General features: G+C 34.6%; 1 protein-coding gene and 1 long non-coding RNA gene across 2 annotated transcripts; one reads left to right on the top strand and one right to left on the bottom strand.

The window, feature by feature from the left end:
• The first annotated feature begins 1,269 nt into the window (after positions 1–1,269).
• On the top strand, positions 1,270–1,992 carry LOC112500066. Its single transcript, XR_003067313.1, has 2 exons — positions 1,270–1,608; positions 1,686–1,992. It is a non-coding gene; the product is annotated as an uncharacterized LOC112500066 (long non-coding RNA).
• A 9,731-nt stretch (positions 1,993–11,723) lies between these two features.
• LOC112500510 (probable WRKY transcription factor 17) lies at positions 11,724–12,991 on the bottom strand. Its single transcript, XM_025104008.1, has 3 exons — positions 12,460–12,991; positions 12,227–12,355; positions 11,724–12,110 (listed from the first exon to the last, which is right to left on the bottom strand). The coding sequence occupies exons 1-3, from the start codon at positions 12,954–12,956 to the stop codon at positions 11,933–11,935; spliced, it is 804 nt and encodes a 267-aa protein (XP_024959776.1). The 5' UTR covers positions 12,957–12,991; the 3' UTR covers positions 11,724–11,932.
• Between the last annotated feature and the right edge of the window lie 464 nt (positions 12,992–13,455).

Raw genomic sequence — 13,455 nt, 5'->3', positions numbered from 1 at the left:
CGTACAGGCCTGTGTGGCCATATGTCTGACACTTGTCATGTTAGTTAATATGCAAGTGTATGCGTTTTCGAGCTCGATTTGTCCCTTCATATGATTTCGTATGATTATGTTATTTGTTGATTTTCTAAGATTTTGGTACTTGTTTGGTTCGATTTTGGCATGTTTGTATTACCATTTTTCTATATTTGCTTATCTGTTCACTGGGCATTTGGCTCAGCCGTGTTTTTTTTTTTTAATTTCCTCACGGCAGGTAATCAAGGGACGGATAGGTTTTGTGAAAGAGAGTATATCAGAATCTTGGTTCCAAGGATTTCAAGAGGTTTAATGTTATGTTAATTCATTTATTAGATTTTGTTCCTTTCTAGCTATTAGATTAGATTTCTTTGGTTGTTTTTTTTATTTTCCTCGGTTGTTGGAGCATTTTGGAAATAGTTTGTTTGGAGACCTTTATATCTTATTTGGAGTTATATTCAATTTCGTTATTGGAAGATTTTATTTTGTATTGGAGACTATATTTTGGAGGTTTTATATAGCGCTCCGTTACATTTTGAAGTAACCTCCCTTCCTTCGGAATGGAGGTGTTACATTTGCAACTCACCATTTTTGTACAACTTTAATTTCAACATAGGAGTATTACTGATGCGGGCCATGGTGTGGAGGGCCATGCCCTATTCTTTAGGGAGGTCCATGACTAGGCTAACAAAGGGTGTCACACTTAAATGTGCATAACTTTTGTTGTGAGACTCTATTTTAGGTTCATAATATATCGATTCGAAGCTTGTAACGAGGAACACGTTCTGGGGAAGTGTTCATAGAATCAACGGGATCAACCTTTGTTCATGATGTATCTTATTAGTTGTCAACGAATTAACAGCTTACGTTTCATCTCAAAGTAATTATACATTTTCTAGCAACACATTTTTGTCATTGCGCAACAAACACCGGTTTATATTAGAAAATAAAATAATTAATTGTTTCCGCTTTCCCATTAGAGTTTGAATTAGGGGGTGTTTGGGATTACTTATAAAAACAACTTATTGACTTATTCCGGTATGACATCGATAATATACATTTTTGAGTAGTTGGATAAACAGTTTATACCGATACCAAACTAGTAACAAAGAGTTTTTAAAAAAATTAAAAGATTCTAACTTATGATAAATTAATAAGAATTGTTTCATTTCAAATAAGGAATCCAAACACAAGCTTAAAATACACAACCTTTGACTCACGTAAATCTGCTACCAAACTCGGACTCTACGCGCCTCTCTCTCTCTCTCTCTGTGACAAGTCTCTCTTGTACGCATAGATTTGTACTCGAAGCTGCACTTCAATCAACCTCCATTGATATCTTCTCCCAACCTCCAAGAAGAAGAAGATCGCAGAAGAACAATTCCATTCCAATCCAATCCCATGGCGCATGTTGATCACGCATTTTCCATATCAAATGAAGACACCATGACGGACTCCGATTCTTCTTACTCCCAACACAACCGCCCTCCAGTCAAAGAGATCGGTCTTGCCATCGCCCTCCTCATATTCGGCATCGTCGGCGTCGTCTCTGCATCTTCATGTCCATCAATCGCGTAGGCGGTGACACTGGTCACGGTAATTATTTGTTTCGTCTTCTCCCGCTACTAAAACTCTAGAAATCTGATATTACCAATTTTTTGTAAATGATTCAGGGCTATTTTTTTGTGATTTTAGGGGATATGCTGTTAATACCGGGGTTTTATCATACGTGGATTGCTTACTACGCATACAAGGTTACAAAGGTTTTTCTTTCTCCAACATACCTCCTGTTTATGGTTTCAGTATTGTTGAATCCCTTCGTTGTTCCTGTATGTACGTATGTTTGTTTGTCTTCGTCTCTCTTTGTTTGTATAATTCAACTGGTTTTGAGTCGTTTTAGTATATAGTTGTCAAATAAGAATACAATGTAACAACAACTATTGATTTTCTTTTGGAATAAGAAATGTGAAATTTGTCAAATGTATGTAGTATATAGTGTTAATAACTGACATGATCGACTGGAAATCTGGTACGACTATGGTACCATACCACCCTGAAGAAAAAATAATAAAGATAAAGACAGATTGTATTGCAGGCTATCACTAGTACATCTTATCAATCACTACCCATTTGGATCCTAATGATCCAACCGGATAAGCTCCAGGTTCTGAGGGGAAGATGGGCTGATGGACTGCCTATAGGTGACTTACAAGTTCTCAATTTCCATTATGGGGTTGTTGCTTGTGAACTATATGTGAAGATCGTGAGTTCATGCTATATCACATTAACCTTTTCTTCTTTATGTTCCCAAGTCTATTATTTAAACTAGTGGTGTACCCGCGCGATGCAGCACGGGTAAATTGTCATCACGAGTATTTAACCTGGGAATACAAATCGATTTCACCAAAAGGCAGAAAGATATAAGTTCAGAACCAAATGACTGCATCAAATGAAAGATGGAAAATGCCAAGTTGACAAGCATCATAGCAGATAAGACAACGAAAGTACGTAATTATGTAATGCATCACACTACTAGGATAGACGTACTTATAGATCCCTTTTGTGAGAATTCTTTCCTTATTTGGTCCAGCGGTAAGATCTCTGGGAAGACAGGACCTATCCAATTCATTTCTGGGAGACAGGCGAGCACGTGAACTATTAGGCACAAATGTCCCTTCCAACTTGCTAGTGCTACCAGTACCATTTGAAGCTCCTAATCTGCAGATAGTTTCTATAAGCACTATAACATCTTCCATAGATATGAATGATACATACACTATAGAAAGATTTACTCTTGACAATAGTAACTAACCTAAGAGTAGACAAGCATACGATCTTATAGATGCAAATAGCAAAGCTCAAAATTGTGCAATAATTAATGAAGTCCAATCCAAGAAAGAGAATTTCTATATCATTTGGCTAAAAATTCTCACAGTACCAGGCTTTAGAAGCAACAACAAAATGAGCAAGTCAAATTTCAAAAAGTAGTGTACTGATGTCAATTTTCATTAAGACAATTCCGTAAAGAAGAAATCTACGCAGGTCTTTTTTCTGTCATTTGATTAATGGCTTCAAACCCATCAGGTCATCACAATTTCATTTACTAACAAAATAGGCAGTAGCCAAAGTCGTTAAAATAAATGGAATGCCAAATATTCAATGTTTCAAGCCACGAACAAAGAAATCCAATAGGCTCAAGAGTTGACTCTAATCAAATCCAACCCAATTATTTATTATGCAAAGTGCAACACAATTTATTGTTATTTGAGCAGGGTAAATAAACCTGTTGTATAACCTAAATCCATATTTATGCCTACAATAGATCTTTACCTGTAAGGGTGGGTGCCATTTGACTGCAACCCGTGTTCACTGACAACCTTGTTTTGAACAATCTTTTTTTGCTATCCATTGCTATCCATAGGTCTTATGAAAACAGTGCCTACTGAATGTTTTCTTTTCATTTTCTTATCCCACCCTTCCCCTCCTGCAGGCAACCTTTGAATCTTCTCTTCTTAACATATCAGATTCTCCACCATTGTCCTTGAGTAAATCTCGATCTTTAGCCATTGCCACAGGCTGCCTTCTTAGACCATTACTCTGAAACTCTGCCTGGAATAGATTTAGATAATAACATAAGATGAGCTCCACAGTATATATAAAAATCTAAGTGTGCTTAGGAAATTCATCAGTGCAGGTTTGACAACAGGATGAGATAAAAAAAAAACTGGAATTCAAGCAACAACACAATTGATGGATGTTGTGTTACCAAAAGCAAAAGCCTATCAAATAAAGTGGTTTCATAGTTGTATCATACCAATCCAAACTTCTCATAGTGACAATGCACCGCTTATTTTTTGTACACAGGACATGGGAGATTGACCATAATTTAAAAGGACAATGATACTTAATAGTCAGTACCCTATATGAAAATTCACTTTAACAATGTTTACATGGAGGTTGTTGTTCATGTTATGAACTTAGAAAGCTTCAGAGACAAAAGAAGAGTATATTTCTGTTATGGATCAAGATGAGTAGATACTATGCAAACAACAAATACATATGCACACACAACAAATTAATGATGTATACTATGCAAACAACACATTGATGATGTATTATGAAAAAAGGCTTCCTCATGCATATATGCAAGTTTATACACTCTATAAATATATGTACAAATACATATACACACACACATCAAGATGAGTATATATATATATATATATATACCATTTCTGTTTGAGAAAGATCTCTAAAATGTCATCTTTCCATGAACAAGTTTATACACTCTATAAATATATGTACAAATACATATGCACACACACATCAAGATGAGTATATTTTATACCATTTCTGCTGTTGACATTTAACACAACACAGCAACACACACACAACAGAGACAGATCAACAGATCAACAGCAGAAACAGATTAATAGCAAGTCTAGCAGCTATTTATCTGTTTGAAGTACAATACACACACACACAACACTCTGCTGTTGACATTTAACACCTGTTGTTGACATTTAACTGCTGATGTTGACATTTCAAGTGGAACAGCAGCCAGGTAGAAATTTGGTAGCCATAATTTTAGTTTTATACAAGTGTTTATTGACTATTGATAGATAGAACAATGTGTTGGTGTGGTCATCATAGATAGAACAATGTGTTGGTGTGGTTTTTGAAAATTGTTTTGATTGTAGCTGTCTTTCACATCAGGAACACCTAATGGGTTTGATATGTTTAGCACATGTTTTCATAAGACCAGCTTACGTATGTATGTACATGCAAATGTACACACATAACTTTACATGATGCGTGTGTCTGTCTATATATGTATAGATATAGCAGTCAGCATGATCAACATTATGTTGCAAGTTTAACATGTTTTGTAGATGTGCATTGAGTTCTAGTTCTTATTGTTCATTGCAAGTTTAACATGTTCTGTGTGTATGTATAAGATGAAATGGAAACAACTGTTTCTGTTTCTGTGTGTATGTATAAGATGAAATGGCAGCAACATATGGTTATGTGAACAGGGACAGTGCAGGTTCAAGTTTAAATCAAGTTAAAATAAAAGAAAGGGTGATTAAGTACAATACACAACACACACACAACAATCTGCAGCTATTTAACAGTCCATTTAAGTAGTCATTATCCTCAAGATGTGTTTATACCTGATGAAGAAACAATTGCTGTTGAAACTGTAAGCACACAAACACAACCAGCTGCTGTTGAAACTGTAAGCACACAAAACAGAAAAGTTTTCAGGAGCATTTACATGAATTAAATGGGTTTTGTTCATTCTACTTTGATCCTTTTATGTTCAATGTTCAAAAAAGTAAATGCACAACTAACCAAATCAGTGTTGACATTATATATAAAATTTCATGATGAGATGGGAGACAGAAGATCAAAATAGAAAAGGATGAATAAAGCAGCCTATTTCCGTTTTAATTCTTAACAGCAAAAACAGGATACATATGATATACAAATTTGCGATGCTATAAACAACTGGTTAATATGATATATATTTATATATATATATACACATATAGTAATAGCATGTATATATGTGTGATATGCTGACAGGAGCATGACAAAACCATGAAGAAACAGCTGCTGTTGACAGAAGCATGACAAAACATGTAAAAAGAATGAACAAAACAGTGGGCAAAAAGAACAAGAATGCAAGGTGTTTTAATGTACAAAGCAAGTGTTTTAATATTTGGTCATGTGGTTTGACTTGAGGAAGAAAAACATGTGTATGCCATATCTTATCAACTACTGTCATGGGGGTGTTTCACATACCAGTATTCGGGTGCAGCATCCTCACACTACATGATACATATGATACACAAATTTTCGATGCTATAAACAACCGGTTAATATGATTTTAAAGTACAACTTAAGACTATTTTTATTGTGCATTATTCTTTATGTTCAATTGAACTATTCTTCTACCAAATTCATAGGCACTTAACTGTTGAAAGAAAACAGCTGGACAAAACAGACCCTAAGTCTAGAAAGCAAGGATTCAGAAAGCTTGAAAATGATTTTTTAAGAGAACCTTTCTTATTTTGTATAATACATGAAAGCAAGGATTCAGAAAGCAAAATTATCAGAATGCAAAGATTATCAATCAATCGCATACTAAGCAAAGAGACGTAAAAGAGGATTCTTACTTCTAAGTTGTAAATAGCCTTGGCTTCATCAATCGGTTAAACCAAAAAGGAGAGAAAGGAAGTTAAAATCTCATCTGGTTGAGAAATCAAAATTGAAATAGAAATCAATATTGTTTTGCAGAGCATACCTCTAAATTCTAGGGTTTTGAAGAACCTGTGAGATTAAATCAACAGGGCGGAGGGAGTTATATGTATCAATGAGGTTGTGATACATCAAATCCCTTTGATTCATGAAATYGGACATCTGATCGAGGTGATACATCCAAACCATCATTGTTATGTCAAACGAGGTCTGTGAAGGAGAAAGTTATCTGCTATCTAACCCAAAATTTTTTGGTCGTATGTAACAAAAATCACAGAAGAAGAAGAAAGCTTTTGGTTTTGGTGGTTTTGGTGCAGAAATAGGATACTGAAGAAGAAGAAGAAGAAATCGGCCCAAATGGGTAATTTTAAAAGTCTGATAAGAAAAAAGTTGGTTTGACCCAATTAGAATTTGGGGTTGTGAAATACTTGCATGAAAGAGCTTGTACATTGTGTATAAAAATTTGTATTTAAGAGTTTTTTAAAAATCTTGCATAAAACCATTGTAACTTGTGCTTAAAGAGTTGTATTTAAGACTTTGTCTTAAATGGTTATATATGTAGTATAGATAAATTTGAGATGCATCAAAAAATAGCCCTGATTTGCCATTGCCAACTACACAAGGAAATATGGATGATGATTTGGTTATCACTTATCACTATTCTGTATTGCTTCATAAAAATATATTTTTTGTGGTGGGGGAGTTCTCATTTTCTCTTTAGCTTGAATAGGGGAGTGATGGAGGTATAGAACATCACTAGGAATGGTCTCTTGAAACTAATTGAGGACCATATGACTTTGACAGATTTGTGAGGCTGTGGCATTTCTAGCATATCTCACTCATCCGAGCTTCGATGTAAGTGATTCAAGATGATCTGGAAAGCAACGGGCCTACAACTTTTAAGTTTTGAGTTTCTACATATTCAGGTTGATTCTGAGTTAAAATTGATGTTGAAGTCAGAAAAGATATGCTGGACAGAAAGGTAAAAGTCAGCTCAACATCAACTTATCCAAGGTGCAAGTATTACAGCAGCAAAATAACAAGATTGTATAACATTGTGTGTTGGGGTTGTGCATGGAGAAAAGAAAATAGAATATGGGGTCTTCTTGAATATGGGGTCTTTTTGAATTGGGAAATAATATATTGGATTGAAACAAAGGGATATGATGGGTTTAATTGTTGGCTGCACATATTTAAGGAATCCAGAGGCTGTTGGTAAGGCTTTAATGCTTCTCCTTCTATTTCGTTATAACACAGCAGCGACACCAATAAATTTGCAGTAAAGGATTGAATCTCATTTCCTATGTACAAGCGTTAAGAAAAGTAAACATAAGTATTAGAGACTGTTTACCCCAAGATTGATTGATTAGTGATCATGACTTGAAGCGGGTTCAAAAGATCAACTTTATGGGGTTTTTACTATCTATTAYCATATGTATTATCCGAAAGTAGATTGATAAAAATGAGTGGATAGCTAGGAACACTAAGGTACACAAAGGATTYGTAATAGAGATTATGTAAGTCTATTTTTCTGCGTATAAAAAGAATTCTAATTGGGGCTTTAAATTGGTAGAAATGATCAAGAAATGATTTTGCACAGCCGCAAAGAACAAGGAGAGGATTCAACAGGTGATTTTGGTTGATTTTTCTTATTTCTTGATTAGGTAAACATATTTGTTAATTTTACTTTTAGTTCTTGAAGTAAAATTTGATATGGTTTGCTCTTAGTCTTATTGATTTTGAAAGTATTGGATTGAGTTTTGATAAGTGTTCGTATTTAGCTTTCTTGGAATATTGAGATTTGGGTTTTGACAGCGAATTTATGATTTTTGGATTGCACACCATGTGTTTGATGAAACCCTATTTTAAATTCATTTCTTTTATGGTTAGTAGAAAGATGAATGATCTCGATGTTACTTTAATTGGATAAAGTTCCCATCTTGTTTTCGTTAGTTAATAACAGTCACAAAGTTTCGTTTTTATTCGTTTAATAGTTTATTACAACACTCATTCCCAATCTTTTTGAATTAGTGTTATTTGTGCCAATTAGCTTTTGTTTTTCTTGAGTCTTGAGCTTTAAGTGATCAAATTGGTTAGTTAATCTTTGTTACACACGTGTATTCGATCTAGTACAAATCATTAGCTTGACCACCGTCTCACTAATAAGAGCAATACCCGACTTACCCCTTTACTGGATTAAGTTAGGTTTATAAATTTAAACCTTGTCGTGCGTATAACGACGCGTGCAACACCTTACTTAAGTAGAGCCTTTAAATTGTGAATTCTCAGTGAGGTTTTCTATTTTTGAATTGAAGTAGTTTTGTTACATCATATAGTCAGTTATTGGCATGTATAGCAAAAGTTTAGGTTACACCAGATACATCAGTTGGTAAGTGATTGGCATACTGCATATGCCTTCTGAACAGTCTCCATCATCTCTTCTATATAATGATCAGGTCTTAAAAACCAAAACTGGAGCTTAGATGGGGCTTTAGATTCCATATCTATGTTTTCATTTGCATTTGCTTGTGTATTGAGAAAGGATGTGTTTGGTATGCAGGATATGGTGGCAAAGGACAGTATGTTTTCATTTGCTTGTGTATCGAGAAAGGATGCGTTCGGTATGCGGGAAATGGTGGCAAAGGATGGTATGTTTTCATTTGCTTGTCTATCGAGAAAGGATGCGTTTGGTATGCAGGACATGGTGGCAAAGGACAGTACAAAAACTTGTTGTCCCACGTTTGATGCTACATTAAACTGGGAGCGGACAGGACGTGAGTGGGTATAAATGCGCTTTTGTCCCACCAAAAAGTTAGGGAGATGAAATAAGATTGGTAAATTATCAAGCTACCCGTGTCAAATTAAAACCCAAACACAAGCATGTGAATTCTCTTTAAAGAAAGAATCTCTTCTTTTTGAAGATCTTCGTTCAATCTTCATCAAGTTTCTTCACCCAATCTGCTATACACGTTGGGAATTCATTGAAACAACTAATCTACTTTTTGGGGTACATGTTAGACCTGCGTACATCTCACCCGGACCCACTTTGAGTGGGATTTACTGAATCCGTTTTGTTTGGTTTGTACAGAATATGACACGTTCAGTGTCGTCCTGTTTTTGCAAAGTGCCAAATTAGGTTTCATGCCCTCTTCAGGTATTTACATGCTCTCCTAGACTTTCTTACAAGGTTGAACATATGACATATAATCATCCGAAAGGATTTGGCATGACTCGACCGAAGAATCTAGTATGATCCATAACAATGCATGTTATCGTGTCAGTGTTCACAAAAAATATATTTATCGGTCAAGTCAACAACATAAGGTTTGACCAAGTGTTTTCTTGTTTTTTTTTTCCAGTTTGAAATGTCTTGTGAAGGTTACATTTTTGGAGTGTTGTGTTGGCTTCAATTGGTTCCCTATGTCATTATGCTATTGTAGCCAAATAGATTGAACTCTTTTTCTTGTACTTATTGTTGTTTTCATGTCATTTTGATGATTTCAAACCATGTTGGACCAATTCTCCGACCAAGGTTGAATTGGGTTTTCCGTTTTTTTAACCAATGAAGCATTCTTACTGCACTGGTCCTACAATCATTATGGATGAAGTAAATCGTGGTGTCCTAGAAACATAGAAAAATATTAACGGTGTTTTTGAATATCAACTTTCTTCTTTTGTGGCTATAGCATCGTTGATATGGTTAAGTTCGACCTCGAGTGAGACAATATCTTGTGTTTCGTCATAACCATCTTTTATTGAAATACTAACAATAAAAAAATTAGAACGATTAAGGGTTCGTTTGGTACGCAGACAGGACAGGTCAGGTCAGGACAGGACAGGACAGTTGTTCAGTATTTGGTAAGACATAACATGACTGGACAGAACTGGTTAAAATGATCAATTTACTCTCAGTGAGTTGTTCAGTGTTTTTTTTTTAATTATATAATCAATTTAAATGTTAACAAATATGGTGTGCAAAGTATAACTTGCATCAAACCATTACTATTTGCAAAAATACATTTGCAAAAATACATGATTTCATAATCAACTAATGATATATGAAAAAGGTAAATATAATATAAGCATCAAGAATCCAGAAAACAAAAAAAAATTCACATATCACTTGTACAATTACCTCTGTAAGATCGAAATCGAATATTTACTACTCTGATCAAGGAAAAACATATAAAACTCATTGAAAGTAACAAATTGCATGTGTGAACCTTACGCAATACATTTGACGGTGATAAAATCTAGAAAACAATTTATGTAATTTATTAAATTATAATAGAATAATTATTTTTTATAACAAAATATATCATTTGAAGTTTTTGTCAAAACAATTAAAATGACACCAAATAAGAAGTTTATGTGGTTTTCTATTTTTATTTTTATCTCTTTTTTACATTATTTTTTATTATTAATATATAATAAATTAAATAAATTAATAAAAATATAGAAACTGTATAAAAATAATAATTTAAGGACAGTAAAATGAAAGTGTAAGAAACATAAAATACAATAAATAAAATTTAAAGAATGAATAAAATGTAAAAGAGAACTATTTGATGTTTTAGAAGAGAATTAAGTTTTATTTTGAAGTTATGTTGGTAAAATAAAAGTATTTTCCATCTTGTTCCACCATATTCCATGGGGTAGGGGTGGAACAGCCTGTTCCATGGGATAAAGGTGAAACAGGTCTGTTCCATCTTGTTCATGTCTGTTCTACATAAAATTCATGCCAAACATGAGACAAAAATCCATGTCCTGTTATGTTCAGTGTATCAAACACACCCTTAAGGGAACTGGTTCTTAAAGACCGATTATGAACGGTTCAACTGGTTACCACTTTTCGTTTTGGGGATCATTTAAAGGACCAAGACTTGTTACTCTATAACTGATTAACTACTACAACCTTATAAGTGAGACCGGTTAATAACGATCGAATACCAATTTTTCTACCCCTAACAACAAATTTCAATGCTCTTCTAATAATTTATTTGACAACATAAAACAATCGATACATCCAAATAGAAGAATTAAAACTCTATCGACAAGACACATGTTTGAAACTAATTTTTGAACATTAAATCAAATTTTATTATTTGTAAATATAAATATAAAAAAATATTAAATAATGCCGTAGCTTATAGGCCATAGCCATCATAGACGTTGACGAGGTCGCAGGAAATAACAACTCCACTTGCAGTTAAATGTCAATTATTTCAAAAAAATATATTAATTCAATTATTATTTAATATAATAATAAGGACCTTTGACCTTGCAAGCCTCTTGTTTATTTATTTCATAAGACAATATACAAAGCATCCAATGATTTTTGTGTAATATAAAACTAATATAATTTGCTAAATTATTAAATAATATTGATTATTTTAATTTTAGGAAGATATATATATATATATATATATAATATAAACATGGAGAGAAGAAAGTCAGTTGGAACAAAATCGCATTTAGATCTGGGTGGGTGAGAGGCATCTTTTGATTTTACATTTACACCCTTAAACTTTGACTAACTTACAAATTACACCCTCAACTAAAGTTAGAATAAAAAAGTCGTTTTCTTTTTCCTACTACACTGTTTTGTTGACCTTAGAAAATTGTGCAAAGTGACGGTGGACCACATGGTGTTCCCTCACTTTGACTGAACAGCCAAACCGGTCAAACTTGTCGGTACCGGCGTTGGAGCGTGATGGTGACGGTGTTGGTGTTCTCCGTCGTATGTTACCAGAAGCATCTTTGAATCGTCTAACGCTAACTCCACACGCTTTCTCGCCGGACATCCTTTTCCGGTATTGCACTTGTAATAAACTCTGCACATTTATGATCCAAATCGAAATCAATATCAATGATGATCGTAGAATTTTTAGGATTACTCTATGAATCGGTTTTGATTCGTAGATAATTGAAGAAATCTTCAGTTAATTACCTTGGATATGGTGATCCGTCGATCTTCTTCTCGCCGTACTTCTTCCATGAGTAATCGTCKGCCGGTATGCTTGTGACCTTTGATCCGATAATCGGTACCCTCCGTATTTCACGTTTTGATCCGATTTTCCTGAGAGCGGAAGGGGAAAAACGTATTAGGTAATGAATTATTAAGCGTACGATAGATATTTGTGACGGTTTTTTGCTAAAAATAAACGTTGAGCGTATACACACCTTCTCTTGCAACAATGACAACCGCTTCGAGAAACCGAATGGTTCTCCCTTCCAGATCCGTGTAAGGAAGCCGTAGGACGGTCTGCGCTACACCTTTTCCGGTGAGTCGATGGTAGAGGCGGTTTCCTAGATGAAAACGTCGGTGCCGGAGCTACTATACCTAATGATGAAAACTGTTTACCGTTCGAAACACTTCCTTCCGATCCTCCTCCGAGTAAAGAAGATACCATAGACGACGAGCTCGTAGACCTAGACGATGTAGACTTGTTTGAAAAACACTCCTTCGACACATCTTGCTGTTTCTCTTCCGATTGTGAAGAAGTTGAAGTCCCTTGAGAGTCGGTGGAAGAAGGCGGTGGTCCACGGCGAAATCGAGCGTGTCCGGTCCGCTTCACCGGATGTTTGAAATTAGACGAAACGTTAAAGTCATGGCCAGTCAACTGAAACATACGACTGAGATGCTCTACAGTTTGAACTCCTACGCAATCGACCGCCATTGTTGTGGAATTTGGAAGCTGAAATTGGAGGAGAGAGATTGAGGAGAGAAATGGAGGTGGAGGGGGGGATTATAAGGTGCAATTGGGAAAGTAGAGTCAATGGAGATGAGATGTAGATCGGACGGTGGAGAATGGTTTGACTTATTTCGGTGCGTAATTAATAGGAGGAAAATGCTAGTGGAGGGTAATGGGCATAAAAGTCAAACAAGGACTGAATAATTTTCAGAATAAAAAAAAAAATTAAATAAATAGAAATTAAATGCAGCAGATGCGTACGTATCCGACTCTCTGTAAACCATGCGTTTCGTAATGTCAAAGGAAAAGAAACGTCGATTGGAAATTAATTTATGTTTTTCTTTTGACAATTTTTTATTAAAACGAAATTAAGTCCTTTTTAATTATTTTTTTCAATTATTTTAATCGAACATTATTTGACACAATTTTATTTAGGGGTCATTTGGTTTGCATGATTGTTTTTTAGGGATTTAAATTTTGTAGA

The sequence above is a fragment of the Cynara cardunculus genome (assembly GCF_001531365.2).
Source record: "Cynara cardunculus var. scolymus isolate 2C chromosome LG 17, CcrdV1, whole genome shotgun sequence".
NCBI classification, from domain to species: domain Eukaryota; kingdom Viridiplantae; phylum Streptophyta; class Magnoliopsida; order Asterales; family Asteraceae; genus Cynara; species Cynara cardunculus.
This window is presented reverse-complemented; position numbering and strand designations above follow the sequence as displayed.